General features: G+C 39.6%; 1 protein-coding gene across 3 annotated transcripts; it reads left to right on the forward strand.

Moving 5' to 3' along the window:
• The first annotated feature begins 11548 nt into the window (after positions 1 to 11548).
• LOC137604852 (myc box-dependent-interacting protein 1) lies at positions 11549 to 25199 on the forward strand. Of its 3 annotated transcripts, XM_068329014.1 has the most exons (19): positions 11549 to 11778; positions 12514 to 12594; positions 12780 to 12834; positions 12946 to 13040; positions 13600 to 13695; positions 13942 to 14052; positions 14132 to 14224; positions 14447 to 14532; positions 14694 to 14769; positions 15319 to 15374; positions 16124 to 16168; positions 16746 to 16815; positions 17024 to 17146; positions 19201 to 19221; positions 21088 to 21483; positions 21989 to 22042; positions 22996 to 23070; positions 23210 to 23311; positions 23397 to 25199. In XM_068329014.1, exons 1-19 carry the CDS (start codon positions 11692 to 11694, stop codon positions 23496 to 23498), a joined length of 1824 nt encoding a protein of 607 aa, XP_068185115.1. In that variant the 5' UTR covers positions 11549 to 11691; the 3' UTR covers positions 23499 to 25199. The 3 variants fall into 3 exon arrangements, with proteins under 3 accessions (XP_068185115.1, XP_068185117.1, XP_068185116.1); XM_068329016.1 differs by lacking the exon at positions 21088 to 21483; XM_068329015.1 differs by lacking the exon at positions 16124 to 16168.
• Positions 25200 to 26513: the final 1314 nt, after the last annotated feature.

Genomic DNA, 26513 nt, shown 5'->3' on the forward strand with positions numbered 1-26513 from the left:
AGCGTGCATCAATTAGGATTGAGTAATTCAAAGAACCAAAATTTGTTCCAGTGGGGGTTGGGGTATTTAGCTTTCAAAGTGAGCAGGAGAACTCTGCATGGACTGTGCAAATTTTCACCAGCAGAAATTCAGATAGGGCATTTCCACTGAGTCAGAAACCAAAAACAGATGTCAAAGAAACTTTTCATCACCACTAAGCACTGCAGATGGATGTATAAGCCATAAACTGGAAATAGCCCTATAATAGCTGACTCATGGTTGGATGATATCAACACAGTATAGAATTATAAGACTTCCTAATGCCTGAATGCTCCTCAGCTTGTTCTCCTGTTTCTACTGAAAGCAGCACATGTTTGTGATCTGAGCAGACATTTACAGTTATGTAATGACTACCAGCTCTCAGCACCTTCCCTCCTCTCTGTTCTTTTTCCAGTTTAGGCAGACTGATAAGGAGAATTTGCATGCGACGGTGAGTAATAAGAGCTGATGTCATGGTTGCAACAGGATGACCGTGTTTCCATCTAGCCCATCTGTCACTGGGGAGACTACCACAGATTGTGTGATTGTGTGTGTGTTTGTGTGTGCGCGTGTGTGTTGGTGTGTGTGTGTGGGGTGGTGGGGGGTCAGGAAAGTAGAAAGAGACTCAGAGTTCGAATCTGCTTTGGATTCAAGACAGATCCAACATCAAAATAATAAAGAAGCAGCAATGCAGTCTTATCTACCTGCCGTATGTTCTCAATCTGATTCAGAAAAAAAAAAATGCAGGCATCAGTTCCCCACACAAAATACTCAGAGAACTGATACAAACTAGAAACCTATCATTTAATTCAAGATGATTTTTCCCCCCATTATCATCACCATGATGTGTAAGCTAGCAAAAAGTCAGAGCGTGTGCACAGATGACCACTGACATGTGTGGGAGGATTTAACAATTTCCATTTCCTTGATTTGTATAATTGAAATTCCAATATATGAGATTAAATTGTTGAGCAGGACGAGTTAATTAGCATGCTGGGGTTAATCAAGTTGTAAGTGAAACACCGAAGCATTAATTAACTTACATATATTGTATTAATATATTTAGAATGATGGTAATTGTTTGTTAGAACCTTTCTTAGCAAAGCAGTTACATTGTGTACTTTGCAGTTATAGTGAACTAGCTGCCTGGTCAGTTGGCATAGTAACCATTATGACCATTATGAATGATGGCTCTGTTTTTCTGTTTCTGTTTTGAAATATCAAAACTGTTGGATCTCTGATAAACTGACTGCTTAACTACAGCTGTCCCCAGACTGTTTCTGCAAAACATACATATACTGCAGAGAGTGTAATGTCAATGTTTACAGATGTTAGATGTGAATTTTGTATTAAGTCTTAAATCATTTATTACAGCATCATTATCTTTATGCAGTTCAAGATTTGTCTATGTCATCTCTGGTAATGGCCATTTCAATCACTGTTTCAGAGTTAATTCCCTTTCAGCCTACTTCCTTCTTTTTGAAGTTTAATCATGTCTGGATAACATGACACGTCCAACATCTCTTGGTTAAGAAATCATTTAATCATTTTTTTAGATAATCTTTAAATTTTGATATCAAATCAAATAAAGGCTACCAGCACAAACTTATGTACACATTGTAGGAAATACAAATAGAAGGTTGAGGCTTCATAACACACATACACACACGCACGCACGTACGCATGCGCGCGCACACACACACACACACACACACACACACACATTTACATACAAATATTTAGCAAGACAACAGTTGGCCTTGCCTTGGTCTCAGGTGGATCTTGAGATGTTGCAACTCAGGTGATCTGAAGTGTGTGTGTCTGTATGTTGGTGGCCTCAGCATTCATCCCCCTGTAAGCCTTGGTCATTGCTTGTGGCCTGAAGGTGAAGTGACAGGGGAGTAAAGAGGCTTTCATCAGATTAGAGCTCATTCGCTGTCTTTCACTCTCTCTCTATCTCACTGCTGCTTTCAAACTCTTCAGGCTTTTTCTTCTTTGTTTTCTCTGGAGAATGTGTCCACAGAAATGAATTTATCTTTCTAAAGACAATGTTACATTATGTTCAATGAAACCTCAAAATGCAGGAAGTTACATTACACACACACACACACACACACACACACACACACACACACACACACACACACACACACACACACACACACACACACACACACACACACACACACACACACACTCACACACACACATGACACTCTTCTTCTTCTCCCTTCTTTTCCCTTCAGGGGTCACCATAGCGAATCAGTTGCCTCCATCTAACCCTGTCTTCTGCATCCTCTTCTCTCACACCAACTAGCTTCTTGTCCTCTATCACTACATCCATAAACCTCCTCTTTGGTCTTCCTCTAGGCCTCCTGCCTGGCAGTTCAGAACTCAGTATCCTTCTACCAATATACAGTGGTACCTCTACTTACGAAATTAATTGGTTCCGGAAGAAATTACGTAAGTAGGAAATTACGTAAGTAGAGACGCGTTTTCCATGCAAATGCCCTAATCCGTTCCAAGCCCACAAAAATTCCAACATTAATGTTTTATAGAGCATAAAAATGCATTAAAACATGTAACAAATACATGTTACGATTAGATTATTACACAATTAATGAGAGTTGTGCATAACGTGAAAAGCAAAGAATAGCGTAAAGAATAATAATGACGGTCATTTACCTTTTAACTGCTGTCCTCATTGTTTTTTGCCCTCTTTGGTTCATGCGGTCTTGCCTCACCATGAACAACAGAGTGAATTCCAGTCCTCCTTTTGAACTTCTTCAACCACCCACGTCATGCCTTAAACTCCTTAAACTTCCTTTTGTTTTAATAACGAGGTGATTGTAGATGCATTACGGCCATATTCTTTGGCGAGATCAACCAAACGCATCCCTTTCTCATGCTCTTCTATTATCTCTTGCTTTGTTTGTATGGACAAAAAACTCTTTTCTTCATCTTTTCTTTTCCTCTTTTCTGCATCACTTTCTTGGGGTCCATAGCGAATACGTACTGACAAAGTTATTATATTTGCGCAAAACTATCCGACTACCTCAAGGGTCCAGTGCCGAATGCCGAGACGCTCCATAAGCACCGTTCTAGCTCCACACAGAGGTGGTGTGGCATCCCTCTTAGCCAATGGGATGCCAGAAAGATACGTAATAGATTACTGCTCAGCCAAGCATAGCTGATCTCATAGCAGAGCAGCTATGAGAATGTTGCGTTCAGGAACCTGTGGGAGATTCAAGTACCGGCCGATACTGTGTTTTTATTCGAGTATCAGCCGATACTGTGTTCTTACATTACGTAAGTCGAAATTTCTTTCGTAAGTAGAGGTAATATTTTCCTGCTGAGAAATTTTGTAAGTAGAAAATTTCGTAAATAGAGACATTCATAAGTAGAGGTATCACTGTATTCACTATCTCTCCTCTGGACATGTCCAAACCATCTCAGTCTGGCCTCTCTGACTTTATCTCCAAAACCTCTAACATGTGCTGTCCCTCTGATGTACTCATTCCTGATCCTATCCTTCCTGGTCACTCCCAGAGAGAACCTCAGCATCTTCATCTCTGCTACCTCCAGCTCTGTCTCCTGTCTTTTCCTCAGTGACACTGTCTCTAGACCAAACAACATCGCTGGTCTCACCACAGTTTTGTACACCTTTCCTTTCATTTTAGCTGAAACTCTTCTATCACACATCACACCTGACACTTTTCTCGACCCGTACCATCCTGCCTGTCTAACCTGCTGCACATCCTTCCCATCTCTATCTCTCTGTCTTGCCAACCTGTATAGATCACTCTCTCCCTCCTTACTGTCCAACCTAGCATAGAAGTCATCATAAGCCCGTTGTTCGGCCTTTGCTCCCTCTACCTTCACCTTACGCTGCATCTCCCTGTACTCCTGTCTACTCTCCTCAGTCCTCTCAGTGTCCCACTTCTTCTTAGCTAACCTCTTTCTCTGTATACATACCTGTACCTCCTCATTCCACCACCAAGTCTCCTTATCTACTTTCCTTCCAGATGACACACCAAGTACTCTCCTACCTGTCTCCCTGATCACATTAGCTGTAGTTGTCCAGTCATCTGGCAGCACCTCCTGACCACCCAGAGCCTGTCTTAACTCCTTCCTAAAAGTCCTGCAACACTTCCTTTTTCAGTTTCCACCATTTTGTCCTCTGCTCTGTCTTTGTCCTCTTCATCTTCCTCACCACCAGAGTCATCCTGCACACCACCATCCTGTGCTGTTTGGCTACACTCTCGCCTACCACTACTTTGCAGTCACTGATCTCCTTCAGATTACACCGTCTACACAAGATGTAGTCTACCTGTGTGCTCCTACCGCCACTCTTATACAATAGGTCACCCTATGTTCCTGACTCTTCTGGAAGAAAGTATTCACTACAGCCATTTCCATCCTTTTTGCAAAGTCAACTACCATCTGTCCTTCTGCGTTCCTCTCCTGGATACCAAACCTGCCCATCACCTCCTCATCACCTCTGTTTCCTGCACCAACATGTCCATTGAAGTCTGCTCCAATGACAACTCTCTCACTTCACAAAGTCCAACCAGAATTTCTCCTTCTCCTCCAGCTCACATTCTACCTGTGGAGCATACCCGCTAACAACATTGAACATCACACCTTCTATTTCTAGCTTCAGACTCATCACTCTATCTGACACTCTTTTTACCTCCAGGACATTCCTAACATACTCCTCCTTCAAGATAACTCCTACTCCATTTCTCTTCCTATGTACACCATGATAGAACAACTTCAACCCTGCTCCCAAACTTCTAGCCTTGTTACCTTTCCACCTGGTCTCCTGGACACACAGTATGTCTACCTTCCTCCTCTGCATCATGGCAACCAACTCTCTACCTTTTCCTGTCATAGTCCCAACATTCAAGTCCCTACTCTCAGTCCTATATGCTTGGCATTCCTTTTCTCTCTCTTCCTATGAACACACTTTCCTCCTCTCCTTCTTCGACCAACAGTCGTCAAATTTCCATCGGCACCCTGTAGGTGAACAGCACTGATGGCGGTCATTGTTAACCCGGGCCTCGACCGATCTGGTATGGAAGTCATAGGTTTGATTCGCATGTTTGATTTGGCAAAAGTTTTACGTCAGATGCCCTTCCTGACACAAGCCTCTGTATTTATCTGGACTTGGGACCGGCACAAGACGACACTGGCTTGTGCCCTCTTGCGGCTGCATTAAAGTGCTATTGACACTCACTCACAAAAATGGTAAAAGAAAATAAATAAATTTAATCACTCCCAAAAACAGAAGAATAATCAGTAAAAGGGTACTAAAATATTGCAGGCAAAAGAATAGCTTTCATAATTTTCTATGCTCTTTATAGAATTTAAAAATCACAATTGTAAAACTAACCATAGCTCTGAAATAACTTGTCCTTTTTCCCCTAGAACACATTCGTCTCTGAAGAGTAGTGTCAAAGTAAAAGACAAAAACTTTTTTGTGCAGGATCTTGGTGATGTGGTGGAAAGAGGGTGCCTGATAAATGTCTGCCTTTCTATCTTTGCTTTGTGTTAGTTTTTATTAGCAGCTCACAGCTCTGCTACTGTTTACACTTGCCCTGAATGACTGCTTTCAGCTGAAGTTTTTTAGACTCAGGTCTATTTATCTGTTATTTGTTATCTGATAATTGCCTGCATTGGCACATATTAATGTTCCCATCGGCACAATGTTGTATATATGACAAAGGTGTACCCTTTTTTGCTTTGCCAGTCTATTCTCTTAAATAAGTATTGATCTTGAGTGTTATATTGCGGAGTTCATAAGAGTGGGAAAACACACATACAGTAGACAATAGTAGAGTTCAAGTGATTACTCAGGTTTTCCAAATCTGCACAGATCAGCTACAAGACCCCGAGCTGTTAAAATATTGGACTTTAAAATCCACTGTTGCTCTATCTGAATACCAAGCATATAAAATGATCACATATCCTCGTTTGGCTGTGTTTAAAGCAGCAAAGTTATGAAAAATATATTAAGTTCCAGGATATTAACAATATTATAAATGTGCTGATATGGGATTATCTGTTGATGCAGCAAGAATTTGTTTTTTTCCAGAAAATCCTAAAAGAGGCTTGTTGGAAATTCAGAAATAAGTAGATTTCAATCGGATCAATAGAACTAGTAAATAGCTTTTAAAAGAAGTCCATCTCACATTTTCAGATCTATAGTATGTACAAAAGAATCTGCAGTGTTCTAGCACTCTATGTGTGTTTGAATAAAATAAAATATTTATGTTCCTTGAACTTTCTCGATTTGGGTGTATATTTTTATCTTCCTCCAATTTAGTACTGAAGAATGAAATTCTGGAGCAATCATGAAAACCTCAGACTAAACAAACATTTTTTTCTGATATTCTTGGCATCATCAACATGAATGTTGATAGATGTGTCTGCTTAGATGGTATGAAGAGGCTTTTTCAGCTACAACCCAGCAATACCGGCATGCACATACATGCGCGTGTGCGCACACACACACACACACACACACACACACACACACACACACACACACACACACACACACACACACACACACACACACACACACACACACACACACCCCACATTGCCGGAGGGCCCTTTCACACTGTGAGTCAGATTTGGTTGGCTCACAACCTGATGCTGTCCTCATTAAACAGGCAGTGCCCATACACTTAGCACATAGAATGCTGAAATCATTAAATGGATGTCCAGAGAGCCCAATGGTGTGATTCACAACAAATACCTATATATATGAACATTACTTTGAACAAGTAATGCGTGTGTGTGCGAAAGCACTAACGGGAGGACAGCGCTGTGTGTATTAATGGGATTATGTTCGACTTTATCCTTCCTCTGCCCTCTTCTTTTACACTCACTACTTCTCTTCTCACTCTACAATTTATTTCCACTGACTCTTTGTACACCCTATCGATTAAAATTCTTGTAATTTACTGGTTTGATAAATCCCACTTTTCTCTCACAATTCTTTTGCTTTCGTTATTTCACACAGAAACACTGAGGTCAGTAGCAGACTGGTGCTGTCAGACAGAAAGGCCCCTGTAGATGTTTTGTGCAGTCTTGAATCTTTCAGCTTGTAATCACAGCATTTATATAACCCATCATCACAGTATTGCTGAGAGAATTCATACAACAACACAGACAAAGCAAGAACTCCGTGAATGAAACTCTCTGACTCCCTTTATTCAGTCTTTCAAACATTTAGGCCCATTAATGCATTTTAATAGGTGTGTTTGCCTTAACAAAACAAATATTTTAAGGTAGTGGATAAAAATAGTAGATGATATTTTTGAGAAGCTCAAATAAAGAAAGTAAAGTTGCTCAAATACCTAATTTTTCACACTTTTTGCTGGAAGGTAATGCCATAATGATGCATTCTGAACAGACTTCAATACAAAGCATTCACTTGGCCAAAGTCCCAGGTCTACTTGGCTCCTTGCTATGGTTACGTAACTGTGAGCAAAACACCATCAAACAGTTTTAATAGACTTTCTAGAGACGTGGGCTGGAAACCCATTGGATGGAATGGTCTCCCACTTTTCTCCTGTCTGTTCACCATCCTCCTCATCATCTGATCAAACAGGCCTTCATCGTTTGGTAATTATAGAACCGTGGTTTAAATTTGATCACAGGAGCTGTCACTGTTCAAACATCAAGGAATAACAAGGGCCATGTTCATGAGTGTAATATATATGAACTAAACTAACAAAATGTTCATACCATTGGGCCAATTGGGGTTCTGGCTGGAACATTTTTATATTATTTCTGAAGAAAAGGAAGCAAATAACAAAATACTTGGTGCAAACTGAGTAGAAAATACATACATGAGTGCATTTTCTATATATTTAAATATTTGATGTCTGAAAGTACCACATTTAGTCTGTTTAAGCTGATAAATGATACTATATGATAAATACCTGTGTAATTTCCTGAAAAAGCCTGGTTTATTGACATTATTCATTTCCCAAAGAGAAATCCACAGCTTCACAGTTTCACGCAGGAAATGGCTCACAAACTTAAAGAGACTCTTAATGAAAGATTAAAAACGATGCGATGTAAGAAACTGTTGAACCAGTGCACTATTCAATGCATCACACAGCTGAATTGCTACACAGGGTTTCTTAATGTGGCATCGTTTCTCTATATTGTTTTCTAATACTGCACAGCCTTTAACTACATTCAAACACCTCACGAGAGACATTAAGGGGAGTCTAATTTTAATTTCTTCACTAGCTGGTTAGTGTTTGTTATCATATTTTGTAATTGGAAAGAACATTTAGAACAGTATGGAAGCATGCTCTCAACTTTAGGCTCTCAGGATCTCCTGTTCTGGTGTTTCACTGTTAATATTTCTCACCTTTTCATCTGGCATTTCAAGTATGAATCTGAAAAATTCAATCTGCAAGTGTTTTGTTTCTGTGTCTCCTCTTTTGCAACGCATAGACAGTTCTGCACTCTTTCAACCTGGAGGAGACAACATTTTGATTACAAGAAATATAAGGAGATAAATAACTAACTTTGTTGTTTTAGGGTGGAATGATTTAGGTTATCCTTTAATGAATAATATCTTAAGCTGCAGAGGTGGGGCAGAGAGAACACACACAAGTTCAACTATGTCCAGAACAGAACTAGGATGTGGTGCAAAGACAATATCTGAATGCTTAAAAGGACTTAAGAGCACAAACGCTTGCACATGTAGCTCTGCAGACATTCTGCCTCTAATTATTTGTCTTTACATGAGCAAACTACAAATTATGATGTTCCATGTGAATTCATTAAAGAAAGAAAAAAAGAACTGTAAGAAATTGAAACTACTCTCTCTCTCTCTCACGGGGCTTTATTTTTTGGATAACTCCTATTAGGTTTAAAAGCAGATCCATTGTTTGAAACTGGATGACAGATAGATGGGTGGATAGATGTGGACTGGACGTGGACTTTTTCCGTGACTGCAAAATCAATTTGCCATACAGTGTTTACACGCTGTCCAACCCAATTATGCACACGGATATCCAATTCAGAGTTTAGTCTTCTGAATTTTTAATTCTCATGCATCATGAAGGATTCATCTGCTTGTCACCGATACGCGGCCGCTGAGAGGATCTCAGAGCACCGAATGTTCCGTTAAGATGAGGTTTGAAAACAAAGGAGGGAAAACAATAGACGTGAGGCAGCTCTCCATGCGTCCCATTCACAAAAGGCAATTATGTAAGCAACAACTACCAGCTTTTAGGAAACCATCTTAATGCTACAGAATTTAGGCAGTAGGATGGAGAAGACAGAATCTACGCAAACACAAACAACCCAACAGAAAAAAAAACTCACCTCACCTCAAAAATGCAGCATTTCAGTGTCTGTCCTTTGTCGTTTCTGAGTCCCAACGATTAGAAAAAGCAGGCAAGGAAAAAATAATTTCCACTTGCTCAGACTGAAAAGCCCAACATTATGATGTTAAAAAATAATAATAATTTTTTTTTTTTAAATTAAAAAAGAACAACAAGCAACTCCAGCAAAACCCCCCCTGAAGCTGGTGACGGAAACAAAGCTCAACTCCTCTTCACCTTATTTCTCACTGACTGGCGAACCTTTTTTCCAGACAGACGCGCTCATTTAATGCTGAACACCGAGAATGGAGCGAGAATGGAGCGATGTCGGGGGGAGTTTTTTTTTTATTCCATGTTTACATCACTCGCTGTCGTTTACATCCTTCTTTGAACGACCAGTGTGTGTTCACCCTTTGTGCTGCTCGTCTCTCTCCGTGTGGATGACGGGTTAAACCATTCCCGGGGAGGCGGGGGTGGACTGGAGCTGCCCGGGTGAATGCATGGGAACCAATGGCTCTGGTGACGCGTGGCCAAATGTTGTTGTCGGAGATAAAGAGACAGGGGAGACATGAGGGAGGAGGAAAGCATCAGCATCATCAATAGATTACACAGGAAAGCTTTTGGGTCATTTTAATGTAGATGCTTTCTTATAGGTTGATGTTATTTGCAGTATGTTTTTATATCAAACCATCTTCATTTTTGTTTTGAAGATATATTCTAACATATGCAATCACCTCAAACGCACCATCCACACACCTAACCATTTCACTCCTCACCTGCACATTGGTTTTTGGTTTTGTAATAAATATGTGTTATTATATTCGATGTACTGCTAAGAGAGGAAACAAATCATATGTACCAGCTTTTATTTTTAATTTTTTTCAGAGCTTCGTGTTCCTCCTGTTTCGTCCCACCGACAGACTGTTCTGGTTCAGGACCTTGGAGAGCTCTCTGTCAGCAGCAGCCACCTGTGTCAATAAAGAGCTGCTGATTTATGTCCTTCATAAAATATCAAGGCGAGGTTATTTCAAGATTATTGTGCGTGTTTGTATTCACCAACAGGACTGAATTTATCAAATGTTATCTACTTATTTCTTATGATCGGGTGTGACGACCACCTGAATAAATCAGGATGATTGATGGAATTAGTTCGTCTTTTTTTATTGAGCTCACCTATCAACACCAGGACATATAAATAGGAGGCATTGAACCGTCCTCTCACGCATGTTATCTTTTAATTCAGAAGAAACATATAAACCGTTTGGTTTGGAGTCGTGCGTTTTCTCATCTTCAGTCAGATTGAAAGATTGTTAAATCAGATCATTAATAACATCATTCATAAGGGCCGAATGTTATCATATTTCCTGCAGTCTTCTATCAGACTTACAAAAAACAGAAGAATAATATTGCTAGGGCTTCATCCATTGGCCTGCAGGTCGACAGCGCCATCTCCTGGAGAAGAGATGAGCTTTTTTTTTTTTTAGCAGGCTTTTTTTTTTAAATTTAATTTCGACGGTTTAAAAAAAAACTATTTGCCTCTAATGTCTCGTTTTAAAGCTTTATTTTTGGGGGTATTGTTGGATATACAGTCCCACAATCCATGTAAGATGTAATGGCATGTCATCTTAAACACATCAGTGTTTTTCCTTGCATGTTAGTATCCCTTGAGTCCTAGACTACTGAGCTGGTCCTCATAGATGCTGTTTCACCAGGTTTTAACGTCACTTCACATGTTACATAATTCTACACATCAGACTAACGCGGATGGATTTTTGAAGCGTTGCTATAGGTAGACTTAGCTGCTTCTCGACATTTTTGTTGTTGTTGTTGTTGTTGTTGTTTTCCTGTGAATGATACTTTAAAACATAAAATTTAATTTCGTGATTATATAGGTTCCTAAGGAATTAATTAAAAATAAAATGAAATGACAACGCAGCTAGCAATCAAAGAAACATCGCGATATTATCCTCAAACGCAGTCCGTCCTGTTAATGTAACGCTGCTCCATCCGCTGTAGTGTTCCCGTGGACGCGCAGGCGCGCCTGCGCCTTTAAGAGCATCTCTGAGCGCATCCTCCACTGGCACGGATGCGCACACGGTAGCTCGAAATGTACAGTACAGTTTAGGTTTCTGCACGCATATCTTTCTACAGATACATCCCAACATCACACAGGCCTAATTGCATCCATCGCCATTATTTCTCTACTCGACATTTATGAATTTGCCTCATCAGTTGCCGTAGCGGTCCATCCGTTCGTTATTGGTTTTATTTCCTTTCCTTCAAGCATCCAAAGACTGATCTGCGCTACAAGATGGCTGAGTTGAATTTGGGGAAGGGGTTGACTGCAGGAAAAGTGGCCAGCAACGTTCAGAAAAAACTAACAAGAGCCCAAGAAAAGGTAACAAACATGTTGTTGTTTGGGGGGAAATACTGTTCAGGTTTATCAAGCCGCTGCGCCGCTGCCGCATCCTCCACCGAGGCGCAGTGTCGCATCACGACATCTTAATGACAGGGTAGTGATGATGTCTTTGGGGATGGGGCTCTCCCACTTCAAACACATCGTTCTTGCAGTCAATGTCATGCAGCGGACATATTCACATTGCCGTGAAATAGGCTTAAATGTAGGCCTCATAATTTAATCTCATAATTTGGCTGTTTGTTTATGAGGTTTGAATCGAGTTCTTGGAGCGTATGAGAGTCCTTGTCACAGAAATAGCCACTTTGGAAATGCCCTCTGATTGTTTGTCACTGTGATTATATAATCACAAACGCTGAAATATGTATAGGTGACAGATTTGAGGCCTATGCGTTCATGCACATGCACGTTGTGTACGGAATAAATGGCAGGGGGCGCTATTCGCGCACGCTATTGCATCATAATACAATATATCATATACTGTATAGGGTTTCTACAAGCGTCTAGTTGTTACGTCAGAATGCAGGCCCCTATGCATCTGTTTATTTACTCATCACTGGATTAAACATCATTTTGATCACAAAAGGAATTTTTTTTTAATCTTAAACTGAAAGTTTGCAATAAAAAAGGAATGTTAATTTGGTTTGCTTTTCAAAAATATTGGGGGGAAAATGTACCTACTTTTATGACTAATGTTATTTTGTGTTTCACTGACAGGTTCTTCAGAAGCTTGGCAAAGCTGATGAAACCAAAGATGTTGCGTTTGAAGAGGGAGTGATCAATTTCAACAAACAATATGTGAGCACAATCCAGAGTGTCATTGTTTTGTATATTAGTTACTATATACCAGGAAATCATGATTGTAATGAACAAGAATTACAGTACAGCAATACAAAAATACAACACTATGTCTGCTGCATGAGTCACATTCACACATTTCTGTTTAGCTTTCTGAACATCATGCTTTCTTCTTCACCCCCCAGGCTGAAGGCAGCAAACTGCAAAGAGATCTTAGGGCATATCTTGAGGCAGTAAAAGGTGTCAAACACAAAAGCTCACACAGATTCACACTGTTATACACTAATAGACACAATCATACATTTAGAAATATGTAACCTAAATATAAAATGTGTGCTTTCCTTCATTCAGCCATGCACGAATCCTCCAAGAATGTGCAGGCTTGCTTGGCTGACATGTATGAGCCGGACTGGTATGGACACAACGAAGTGGATTCCATTGTGGAGGTCAGAAACACTTTACTCAATTTTATTAAAAACACACCTCTGAGAACAACCTGGTTTCTACAGAAATTAAAGATAACTTTGACGCTGAATATTCACTGACGCTGTGTGTGGTGTGACTCCTGAACAGGTTCTGCATTGTAGCAGCTGTCCTTGCTGGGTGTACACAGTGGTGTATGATTGTGTCCTGAGAATTCTTTGATGTCCCCTTGACAGCTAAATTAAATGTTAGCGTCTCATCAAAGAAATGTTTAGCATCCCATTAAGATTCCCATGCCTTAATTAAGTTCACAAAAATTCTATTCTATTCTATTCTATTCTAATATTTGTACAGTAATAAAGAAGCCTATCCAGAAAGCAATGGAATGAAATCAACTAACCTGACAAGTAATCTTACTTCTCTGTCAATGTGTGTGTGTGTGTGTGTGTGTGTGTGTGTGTGTGTGTGTGTGTGTGTGTGTGTGTGTGTGTGTGTGTGTGTGTGTGTGTGTGTGTGTGTGTGTGTGTGTGTGTGTGTGTGTGTGTGTGTGATTGTGTATTGCTGTGTTCACCCATGTGACAGGATTGTGATGTGCTCTGGACTGACTACCACCAAAAGCTAGTAGATCATGCTCTTATCTCCATGGATACATACCTTGGCCAGTTTCCTGATATCAAGGTAAGCTGTGGGATGTTAAAGGCAGGTAGTGGCAACAAGCCTCTTTAAATCATCAAACACTACTGTTATGATATTTCATTCTTTGCATTATAATATAAATATGTTTCAAAAAGGTCCCAGAATGAGCAAATATGAAAGTTTATCGAGCAAATGCACCTGACAGGTTTGTTACCTGTTTGTTCCTGAATGAAAAGTGTCTCTACTTTGAAAATTAATACGATTTTCTTGTCATTTCTTTTTACCCAGGCACGCATAGCAAAGAGAGACCGGAAGCTAGTTGATTATGACAGCGCTAGGCACAATTATGCTACCACACACAAGACCAAGAAAAAGGATGGGGGTATTAAAATAACCAAGGTAAATCAAATACAAAATATGTGTGGTATTAAAATATGTCATATTTAACAGCATATACCGTATGACTCGTGTCTTTCAGCCTTCCTCCTTGCTGGAGAGAGCCACTCCAGGCTGGGCTCAGGGTATCTTGTCTGCACACAATGTTGCCCAGAGCAGTCTGTCCAGAAGTCAGGTATGTGATGATCTTACTGCTCCTCTTGCAAGGTTTGGTGACCGTTATAAGAAATGTCTGGGACGTCAAAGACAGATGGGATGTAACAAGGGGATTTAAACATGTTATTTCATGTCATTTTCTGCCCATGTTTTCTGCCACTATGTGGGAGATGAATAAGTGTCAGGAAGTGTTATGCACACTCACACACAATATTGTGCTATCACATTGTGTCGGTTTCAGGCAGAGGAAGAGTTGGAGAGAGCGCAGAAGGTGTTTGAGGAGATAAATATTGACTTGCAAGAGGAGTTGCCTTCACTATGGAACAGGTGTGTGTTTGTGTCTCACACTGATTCACTATTGATGGATGCTTTAATTACATTACACCTACACCTGCACTACAGCCTTCCAGACTGTTAAACTAAGTCAGTCCAATAATTCAGTCAATGCTGTCTCTCCCTCTCTCTCTTTCTCTTTCCTGTCTTTCTAGTCGTGTTGGGTTTTACGTCAGCACCTTCCAGAGTTTGGCTGGCTTTGAGGAGAAGTTTCATAAGGAAATCAGCCGGGTGAGACTTATATATATAGAACTATATCAGTCCTTAGTAGAGATAAAGAACAGAAACAACACATTCTCTCACATTAACAGAAGGAAATGTATCAGAAAACAAGTGAAATGAAAAAAAAAACTAACTTCCTGCAACCCTCCACTGTTTTTCAAAGCTGATGCCAAGTCGGTCTGTGTTATTTTTTTCGCTGCTGAAAAGTAAGATTGGTTTTCAAGTGAACGTTCCGAGATTATCCCAGTATTACTGGCTTATTTTTAGAGATCCAAATATGCACTCTCTCTCTCTCTTGATATGAACAAGATGATGCGAAATAGCTGCAGCAGAAAGGCACATTTTTTAGCACATTATTAATATCACAAACCAGGAGGACCTCAGTGTATAGATTATAATGGAGAATATGCATGATTTGTGTAGGAACACGCAGATGTTCCTGGAAATGGAAATGTGGAAGATGTTTAGAGACACTTCATTGATTAAATCATGTTATGCATAAATAAAAGTAAAGCGCCTGCTGTTCAGGATATCTAACACTTCTTTCCTGTTCTGCAGCTGGATCAGGATTTGTACGACATCCTGGTGAAATTGGAAAGAACAGACACAAGCAGGTCAGTGAGCAACGACGTGAACAGCAAATCATAGTGAAAGCTTGTGTAGCTCTTTATTATTTATTGGAATGATCAAGAAAACAAATCTGTTATTATTTTTTGATTTTATTTTAATTGAAATCTCTTTATGTAACCAATATGGACATACAGTAGGGAATCATTTCACTGTTTTTAGTCTATTTGGTAAGTTGTTGTGGTCAGTCATCTTCACCAGCAAAGCAACTACTGTACTTATCATGTTGTATTTCTGAGTCCTTGTGAGTGATGGAGCACATAAAGCTTCTCAGAATGGGTAGCATATATTTATACCCTCTGAGATCACATAATTCATCATAAGTAATACTTATTACTTGATTGAATACTAAAAAAAAAAAAGACTGCAAATTAAGGCATTTTGACCTAATTATTTTATGATCACTTTTTAAATAATTACTGTAATCAAAGAGGCAAAAATTTAGACTAAATGAGTAGAGCTTAAGTGGTCAAGTAACTTGTTACTTGTTTGTGCATTTAGACAGCTCTATAAATACCTAATGCACAATATACAGTACATGTTTGCTGTGCTAAACATGCAAGGATTATTTAGCTGCTGCAGCATTAGGCTCATTATAATGAAAGTTTAAAATCAATATTTCAATATTTCTATCTCTGGAAAGTTGAAAAAGAACTTGAACAAAAATTCTATGTATCAAGAGCAGTTTACACTGTGTGGCGATGTATTAACCTTGACACCCCCCCCCCCACAACAGAAAGACAGTTAACAACGCTGCTTCATCATCAGGAACAAATAGCAGGTAACCCACAGGAACTGTGGAAGCCATAGTGACACGGCTCCTGTTTGTCTGTCCAGCTCTCTGTGTGTCTGTCAGGGAGAGATAATGTTTGGTTGTTGTGGTGAATCGATAGATAGTGATTAGAATGAACTGATAGTGAATCGATAGATAGTGATGAGAAGGTCAGGACCTCAGAACTGGAGATACTGTGTATGAAACGTGTGTATACCTGGCTTGGCAATAAGCTGCAGATTTTCCGACCTTTAAAACATCTACAGGTATTTGGGTACATTTAGGTGCCTCTGTGACTGCTCGTGATCATTTGCAGGAGGCACAAGTCCTGCTTGCATGCGACGGATGAAGCAAAAAGATTATGGGATGGGTGGATCACGTTTCTTGCATGGCAGCTCTTTGAACACCAGCGTCTGCTTGGAATCTTGTTGAGCATGCCCCCTGAACACGTGTTGACTTTGATGTTTTTAGCCTGTATGGCATCTTTCTGTCAAATTGTTTGCTATTACTGTTATTTTCTCTGTTGTTGTTGTTTTTTGTTTTGTTTTGCATTCCGTCTGTTTCTCACTCTGTCTTGTTCCCCCAGTGGCAAAGAAGTGTCTGACAACACTCTCAGGCCAGGAGGACCCCCACCAATCCCTAAATCTCCATCAAAGGTAAACACACACTCTCACACCAACCCACTGAGGCTGCGTTCTATTCTGAGAGACAGTAGTTGCGTCCCTGAACCCTGCCGTGACTCTAAAACAAGTCTAAACTGTTATCAGAAATAGATGGATGGATGAAGACCAGTGATGGAAAGAATAAGATGTTTTTTTAATTAAAAAAACACATCCAAAGAGACATTTCTTCTTTCTGTCCTAGCTAAAGCCAGCAGTGCCTCCTCCACCAAAGGTGACCCCATCCAAGGAGATGAAAACAGAGAATATCATCAACCTTTTTGACGCTGCAGCAGCTCCTGATATCAGTGTCACCTCCCCAACAGAGGTTAGTGATCAGCTGCAGTCAGCTAAGAACCACAACCCTTTACCTTCCTCTGCACAGGGCAGAGCCTCGGAGTCCTATTCTATTCTATTCTATTCTATTCTATTCTATTCTATTCTATTCTATTCTATTCTATTCTATTCTATTCTATTCTATTCTATTCTATTCTATTCTATTCTATTCTATTCTATCACTCGCCTTCACTGTTGGGCTCCATTAGCCAATGAGTCCTCCTGTTCCTGTTGTTATCAGTTTGACAGTCCTGCAGTGAGCAGCCTGTTGGACATGGACCTGGACTCTTTCTCTGCAGCAACCAAAGCCTCCTCTGTCACACAGGTGGATCATTCATGGCATGAACATATAGATTACTGAGACCTTAAAATGCAAGAGATGCCAAGCTTCACAAGAGATTTGATATTTTATTCAGAAAGATTTTAAGTTTATTTCATGATATTAAAATCTAAAGGAACATCATTCATGTAAATGTTGGACATTTCCAGGAACCTGTGCATTTTTAAGATTTTAAATATATTGAAACATGCTTAAAAAAGTCTGGATACAAATGAAATCACTTGGTAAGCTTGGTGTGACCTGCTCTGCTTCTTTCCAATGTATTAAATGGGAGGTGGATGACGGCATGATGATCAGTGGAAACCTTTTTAAGTGATGACTTCTTGCTTTAGCGCTATTACAGAGCAATCATGGCATGATTTGTAGCGCTGCTTTGCTCCTCTTCTGACTTTTTACTGTTTTCTCTTCTGAATTGTGCAGCAAAATTTATTTTTAGGTGCTTATATTGGTTGTACTTTGGGTGCATAGCTGAATAATTGTAGATTTGCATACAGTGCCTGGTAAATTGGATAATTACATCTTGCGTTACTTCATGTGTTACTTTGAACCCTGTAAAACTGTCTGCTTAATGTCTGCTGGGGAGATACACTTATTGTAAATTTGGTAAATTGTTCACAGCATCTGTAAATATACGGTTAATGCTTTAACCTTGATAGAGGGACATCCATGAGCTGCTGCTCTTCGGCTGTTATTAAGGCTGACTCTTATGACTAGGTTCTCGTGGGAGGCATGTATGTGTGTCATCTGCATAGTTAAGGTAAAAAGTTTTGTTTCACATAGACAGAATGAATGAGTCGGAAAATTGTGACTATTAGGAATATCACAGGAATTGATGAAGGCCGGGAGCAGGCAGCCAGTGAAGTATGGTTCCAAACTGAGGCGTATGCTTGATTCAGTGGGCTGCAGTGCTATGAGCTGACTAACTGTTATTGGAGATCAAGGCAAAGGAAACACTCACCCACAAGACAACAAAAGAGACACAAGATAAATAAGGGAAACAGATAAAACAAGAAACAAGAAAAGTGAGAGGTATGGCTGGAGGTAATAAAGAGAAATGGAGGTTTGAAAAATAACTATCTGTATGCAGAGGATGAATGCGTGGAGTGTGCTATCCTGGATGCCAATTTAGGCAGAGTTATTGTATGCATTTATTTTTAGAAACTTTCCTAATTTCCTAAAAGGTATAATGCTGACACCAAATCAATATTTTGCATGCTTTATGTTAAGGATAGTTTGAGTCTGGACCCGAAGGAGCAGAGATGGACACAAAAGTAAAAATCAACAGTTTTATTGCTCAGGTAAAAAACACAAATGAGCAATGAAAATTATAACAGCAGAGCAAAAAATGAGTAAAGTCCACAAAACTGAAAAAGGGCAGGCAGCTGAGAGAAAACTAGGAACACTAGCATCACAGACACAGGATGGAATCCTAAGGTTTAGGCTTTACTATTGACTTCTGAATTAAATTAGTAAATTAATCAAATATTATTTTGCAGCACACTTTTTTCCCAATTTAATTCCCTCCTGGACAATGGTCAGTACATCTGATTTCTGTTCATCTTTTTCTATTGGAGATCTATTCCTCTGGTCTTGTGGTTATAGAGCATGGGACCTGCATTAAAAATGTCTTAACAAATGAAACGGACGTAAACAAGGTGAAAAGTTTTGCTCTGTCTTCTCATTTTGGTAATTCTTGTTTTCCACAGGCTTCTAACTGGGACTCATGGGTAAGCACATCATCCTCAACTCAATACATTTGCTTTAATTAGCAAAAAATATATGTATAACAATCATTTTGATCATCATCCTCATCAGAGAATCTCATGTTGTGTTATGACTAATCATACATTCACTTGCCATTGCCTGAATTTCTTACTTATGTAGCTGTTCTACAAGGGACTTTCATATTCATACATGAGTAGATTATACTTGGTGAAAGTATGATTTACACTAAATTATGCTGCAAGGTCCAGCACCACACACTGGAATTGTTGGGTGGGGACGTCTTTGCTCATAAACATGCTTTTCATGTATCAGAACTCCTTTGTTTGTCTGTTTGTGCATTGTCTTTGTCTCTGCAGTGCTTGATGCTGTGACACTAAACACTGATGAGATTTTTAGATGCGCAAAGAGATCTTTGTTTCAATTCAGTTTCAAATTGATATTTTACACTGAAGTCGTTTAAATCGTCGTAAACGGAGCCTGATTGCTATCCTATGTGATTTATTGATGACTCACAGTAAACAGCAGCTCTCCTCTTTATAAAGAATCGATGGTCATATTGACGCTCATAAAACATATATTTAGACGCTATTATATAAAAAAAAATCTCCTTCAGTGTGGAATGCTTTGGAGCTTAATTGACTTCCTTTGTCTCCCTGTATGTTCGCATGTTGCACTGACAGAATATGTAGCCTTTACATGTTAGCTACATGCTCCATGTTGCACACAGGGAACGTTTTACTTTACTTTGATTTAAACCGATTCTCTTTTCAGTGGAAATGTTCATAAAAAAAGATCACCTAATAAGAACAGCAACTTCTAACTTCACCAGGCCTTGCTTGCAACTTGGCATTCCAACCATTAACTAAACGTTTTGTTCAACCCTATCGCTGTAAGAGAGACGTGTTTCATTGCTTGTGCAGTTCATGAGCTTGAGAAAAAACAGTGATAGCTTCCAAAGGAATGACACCTCTGCTCTTACAAGGCTTCCTTCCTCTTTCTCCATCGGAACATAGCCGTGGGAATATAAACCATGTTGGCAAACGCAGAAGATCCAACATCTATTTTCTGATGGGAAAAGGCTGAGTTTTTGTATTCCTGCCTTCAGCTCCAACCCTTCCTTGTCCTCATCTATTTTTATTTTAATATGAACCTTCTCTGCAAAGGTTTTCCTTCTTGCATTTTTTTTTTTGACATAATGATGATCACCTAGTCCTTACACCGATGTCCAGGACATCTTTCATAGTGCTCATAGGTCAAAACTGCATTTTAACCCTAACATTGACTTAACACTCAAGAAGATAATTGATACTTAATGCAAACAAATCAAATTTATAAAAAAAAATTCATGATGTTACAACTTTTACTTCAAAAATTGATCAGACATTTTACATCTCTGTCAATCTTTTGAAAATGTGTGAAATTGAACTACAGTAGTCATTCAGACATAGTGCTTTATACTACCTAAAATGGATCAAACATAAAAACAGCAACACCAAAATATAATTATCAATTAAAACTTATTTTGCATCTTATTTATGGGAAAGGTGGATCAGAGTTTAAAGCATTGATTTTAATCAGCTTATAATACAACCGATCACCATGTCAGTGCCCTTCAGACAAACTAACCAATTTCTTAATTCATCCCTCGGGTCATATTCCCTCAAACACAAAATGTGTTTTTGTTGTGGTCCTTCTTTCCCAAACGTCTTCTCCCACTGAAATGTTGTAATAAACAATCTGACCTTATATATATATTATTATTAAAAACCTTATATATCTCCATTCCTTAAAATTGCAAATGACCGTTAAGGAAGGTAAAATATCTCTTTTGACCTCTTATTGCTTGAAACCTGATCCTTGCCCCTCAGCCTGAGGACAGTGGTACCCAGGAAGAGGAAGAGGACACCCAGGAGTACTATGACCCTGTTGCTGCTGCTACAAATGCCTGGGGGGATGACGGTTCACAGCCCGTCCGCTATGACCCCATAGCAGCTGCTGCAGAGGGCTGGGGAGATGACGGGTCCAAACCAGTGTGCTATGACCCTGTGGCTGTGACTCAAGAGGGAGGGGGGGATGATGAGATCCAGCAGGTTCATAGCGATCCTGTGGCTGAAGCCCAGAAGGGTTGGGGCGATGACGAGAGCGAGCCGGTCACAGAAGAGCCCCCCACGGAGGATGAAACACCTGCAGCTGAGGCACCAGCTGAGGCTGCTGAGGAAGAATCCACACTAGCTGCTACTACGTTGGATTGTGAAGAGGGTCAGGTAACCGTGGAGAAAAAAAAATGAAGAGATGCATCCAGACAAAAATGAGGGATGCATTTACTTTTTGGGGAGAATGTTTGAGCATGATTTACCAAGAAGAAATGTATGATAGAGATACATTGTCAATAAAAGGTAAAAAAAAAAAAAAAAAGGAATCTAGAGATGGAGAGACTTAGGATGAATCTGGAGCAGCAGTGTGGATGCGGCAATAGAGGTAAAGTTGGAAATGAATTTCAATTGCATATCTGTTCCACACAATTAATCCCGATCACTGCTAATCACAAATCCACGCACATAGCATGCAAAAAGCTTTATGGCAACTGTGCATCAGTAACATCCAAATTACTTGCTTGGGTTAGCCAACTTTGCTGTTTAGGCTGTGCGAACTTGTCGTGTCTGTTTTTTTTGTCTTGTCTGTCTGTTCTGTTTTCTTTCCCCCTTCTACCCTCCTTATTCCAGTCCTTCATCTGTCTCATTCTCTCTTTTCTTATCTATCTACTCCTAGGGTGATTCTGCGGCAGCTGCTGCAGAAACAGTGGAAGAAGTGGCAACAGATGAGGTGAGCATAATGATAGTAATAATAATAATAATAATAATAATAATAATAATAATAATAATAATAATAATAATAATAATAATAATAATAATAATAATAATAATATATAGTAATAAAGATATTGTACGTTTGATCAATACAGATTAGCTTTTCCATGTATAGACTGTCCTAGACAATTTCTGCTTGAATATTTCCTATTGCAATTTTCTAGAATTATGTTACTGTACTGCCGCATTAAGACAGAGTACATGTGTGTGAGTGAGAGGGACCCAAGTGGAAGAGTGAGGTTACAGGGAGAAGATCAAGAAGGTGGAGGATTTTAAGTACTTAGGGTCAACAGTCCAGAGCAATGGAGAGTGTGGAAAAGAGGTGAAGAAGCGTGTACAGGCAGGATGGTACGGGTGGAGAAAAGTGTCAGGTGTGATGTGTGATAGAAGAGTTTCAGCTAAAATGAAAGGAAAGGTGTACAAAACTGTGGTGAGACCAGCAATGTTGTTTGGTCTAGAGACAGTGTCACTGAGGAAAAGACAGGAGACAGAGCTGGAGGTAGCAGAGATGAAGATGCTGAGGTTCTCTCTGGGAGTGACCAGGAAGGATAGGATCAGGAATGAGTACATCAGAGGGACAGCACATGTTAGAGGTTTTGGAGATAAAGTCAGAGAGGCCAGACTGAGATGGTTTGGACATGTCCAGAGGAGAGATAGTGAATATTTTGGTAAAAGGATGCTGAGTTCTGAACTGCCAGGCAGGAGGCCTAGAGGAAGACCAAAGAGGAGGTTTATGGATGTAGTGAAAGAGGACATGAAGGTAGTTGGTGTGAGAGAAGAGGATGCAGAAGACAGGGTTAGATGGAGGCAATTGATTCGTTGTGGCGACCCCTGAAGGGAAAAGCCGAAAGGAAAAGAAGAAGATGTTACTTTACTGCATGTCAGTAAATTGAACCTATTTTCCTCAAGACACCTGCAGTAGAGCCACAACCAACAGAAGAATCATCGGAGCATGCAGATATGCCACCTGGCTTCCTGTTTAAGGTACCATGTGCGTGTGTGTGTGTGTGTGTGTGAGTGTGTGTGTGTGTGTGTGTGTGTGTGTGTGTGTGTGTGTGTGTGTGTGCGCGCATGTGCATGTGCATGTGTGTGTGTAAATAATGATCATGTGTTTGTATAACAGGTACAAGTGATGCATGATTATGCTGCAAACGATACAGATGAGCTAGAGATGAAGGCCGGAGATGTGGTGCTAGTAATCACCTTTGAAAACCCTGATGAGCAGGTAACACACACACACACACACACACACACAGTGTCACCGTGACAGGGAGGTGACTATATGTTTATTGACGTGCCTGTGTGTTTAGGATGATGGCTGGCTGATGGGAATCCAACAGGAAGACTGGCAGCAGAACAAAGAAAATCCCACTAAAGGAGTATTCCCTGAAAACTTCACCCAGAGGCTGTGAAAGGATGGGATGTCATTCCAGTTTCCTTGTCTATGTTCCTCTTGCCTCGATCCGTCCTTCCTCCCTCCTTTTCCCTGATACCATTATCTTAACTAGGACTTTGGCCATAGAAGCAGTGCTCTAATAGCCTGGGCGGAAATCATGCATTTCTGAAGTCTGCTACACTGTGCTGAAAGTGGATCTTAACATGTCTGTCTACTTCTGCCAATATTTATGCATTGCAGATGGGCCCATTTCACAGGTCCCACTCTTTGCTGCAGTATTGTTGCTACGCCATACCACAAACATCGATCAGAGAATCCCCATCATGCAGAGTAATGGCTACCACTGCAATCGCATCACTTTTAATTCATCTTCATGGGTCATCCTAATCTTTCCTCCACCATAACATAAAAGATTTTTGTTCAGCAGTGTCAAATTATCAAGACAATGCAAAGTGTAGCAGAGTGTCTCTTACGCTCATATACAGTAAACCTTAATATGAATAGAGATGGATGAATAGAGTAAAATAATCAAAAACAGAATGACCAAAACGTACTTCAAAACAGGATTTTAAAAAGACATTTTGACACACAAATCGATACAAATACATTGAACAATGTCATCAAGCAACTTTTTCTTAAATTTATAGATAGTTTCTCAAGTGCAGAGATCTGAAAGATGGCAGAAATTGATTTTTAATGATGTGTAGCCATCAAGTATCTTTCGATTCCTGGTTGATGCAGGTTTGTTTTTGCCTGTGAACGTTTTTTAATGATAAGACTACAAGTCTGACAATATAGAAGTGGAGGGGGAGCATAGCAGATGCTTGTCAGTAGAAATAATGATGCCAGTATTTGTATCTGCTGTTTACCCATCTCCAGTCCTGTGGTCTGCTGTTCACACCACGCCTGATGGTCACACGCAGCCATTCGTTCCTTCCCATTTTTACTATTATTGTGGAACATGGGCCCTTAATTGTCAAATTATTTGAAATATAGTATGATTTTAATCATGTGATCCCTTTGTTAAACCCATATGCAGTTGACCTGCTTTGTGAAAGGTTGCATAAATAAATAAATAAAAAATACAACAACAAAAAAAATCCAAAAGAAGGGCTGGTCTTAGGGTCCTATAGAGCTAATATTTGACAGTCAGGTTTTTCTTCCCTATACTTTCCATTTATGTGGGCATGCGAAAAAGAAAGATTTCAATGATTTCTTTCCACAAGGAAATCCAAATATGCATTAATCCAGGTTGGCTAAGAGGCTAGCCGACAAACTGCATCACCAAGACGCTGCTGGTAGTCAGGTAGTCGGTTCTAGTAAGACATGGTTACACCCTAATGCTATTCACATATAAGAACTGAGCCAGCCTCATTCATGTTTTTTCTTTCTTAAATGTGCCGGAAAAAAATCCTTCTGTTTGCATAGAGACGACCTAACTCCAATGCAGATGATTCAGAATATGCACCAGAGCAACTTCTTTTATTTTTGTATGCTGCAAAGCAATGATTACATATATATTTAATGTAACAATGTCAACTTAATTGCCAACTTAGGGTGTTATGAAGTATTTTGTACTCCTGTCGGGTTTACTGATCTCAACATAGCCTCTTACTGTAGGTAGTTAAACTATGTCATGTTCGCTCATTAACGGACTCAACATGTTACAAATACATAATGAGTGTGGGAGGAAATGCTTGTGTGTGTGTGTGTGTGTGTGTGTGTGTGTGTGTGTGTGTGTGTGTGTGTGTGTGTGTGTGTGTGTGTGTGTGTGTGTGTGTGTGTGTGTGTGTTATGGATTGTTGGAAACAGAAATTCTTTATCTATAGACTATTGTTATGGACGACGTCACTGCCGCCTACCAGGGGATGAGCTCGTCTGTTTTACTGGAAGTTTTTTTTTTTTTTTTTAAATTATACGAAGACAACTCAAAACATATTTGGGTCTTCTTCTTTTTTTTCCCACTGGCTGGTATTATGGTTCCAGATGTTATTGTGCATTTGTTGTGTATAAGTGTAATTGTGCCAAGCTGTGATGACAGATACATATTCTATAAAGGCATTCATATCTGTATGTGAGTTACTGTGAGCATGCTGAACCCCCATGTGCTGTTGTGTGAACACCCTCAATTTAAGACAATGATACTTGGATCACGTTTTAGGCACTTTTGTTTTATTTATTTATTGTTTATTATTTATCCTTGTATTCAGATGGAGGTGACAGTTATGTATATTTGGAGATTTTTTTTCCCCAATGTTCTCTCTCAGTCAGTCCTGATTATATTTGGACTATTAGACTTGCCTCAAAATAAAATAATAAGAGTTTAACATTATTATATGGAGACAGGACATACAGGAAGTTTTATAACCACAGAATTAAGTGGGTTCATTTTTCTAGTTATTTTCAGTATTGAGCTGAGTTTTCCATCTATGTTTACAATCATTTTCATATTTTATTTTTTAATTTGTGTACTTTTTCACTTGGGTTTGATTCTCTATCTGTCTGTATGGATCCGTCTCCTGCAACAAGCTATGGGATACAACAAAAAGGATTTTCCTGTACCCAACTGACCAATTATAATAAACATAAGTTTGAATCTCCTTTTTATTGATGTCCTGTTTGCTGTCATGCATTTGTTTCTGCTTTAGGGGAAGAAATAGTGTTGGGAGTGTTGCTTATTTTATTTAAAGTAAGAAAAAAACTGCAGCTCTATTTTTCAATTATAATTTTTTTACATCCATCATGTAAATAAACCAAAGGTCATTTCACACAGGGATGTTCATGTTCCAGACTGGAGAAAAAAAGAGGTAAAGGTTACATTAATTAAATAAAACATAAATTAAACCCTAAATATAACCCTAAATAAAACGTCTGATTTTTGCAAACACTGAAACATCCAGCAGGGTGTGCCTTGTTCTAAGAGTAACTCCCCAAAACGAAACAAAAATATCTGTGGGCATCAGGGGGAGAACAGTTACAGGAGCGTTGCTGTGGGATGCTGTCCATGGTACTGAAACCAACCAGCGGCCCA

This window comes from Antennarius striatus, chromosome 12, assembly GCF_040054535.1.
Source record: "Antennarius striatus isolate MH-2024 chromosome 12, ASM4005453v1, whole genome shotgun sequence".
Classification (NCBI taxonomy): domain Eukaryota; kingdom Metazoa; phylum Chordata; class Actinopteri; order Lophiiformes; family Antennariidae; genus Antennarius; species Antennarius striatus.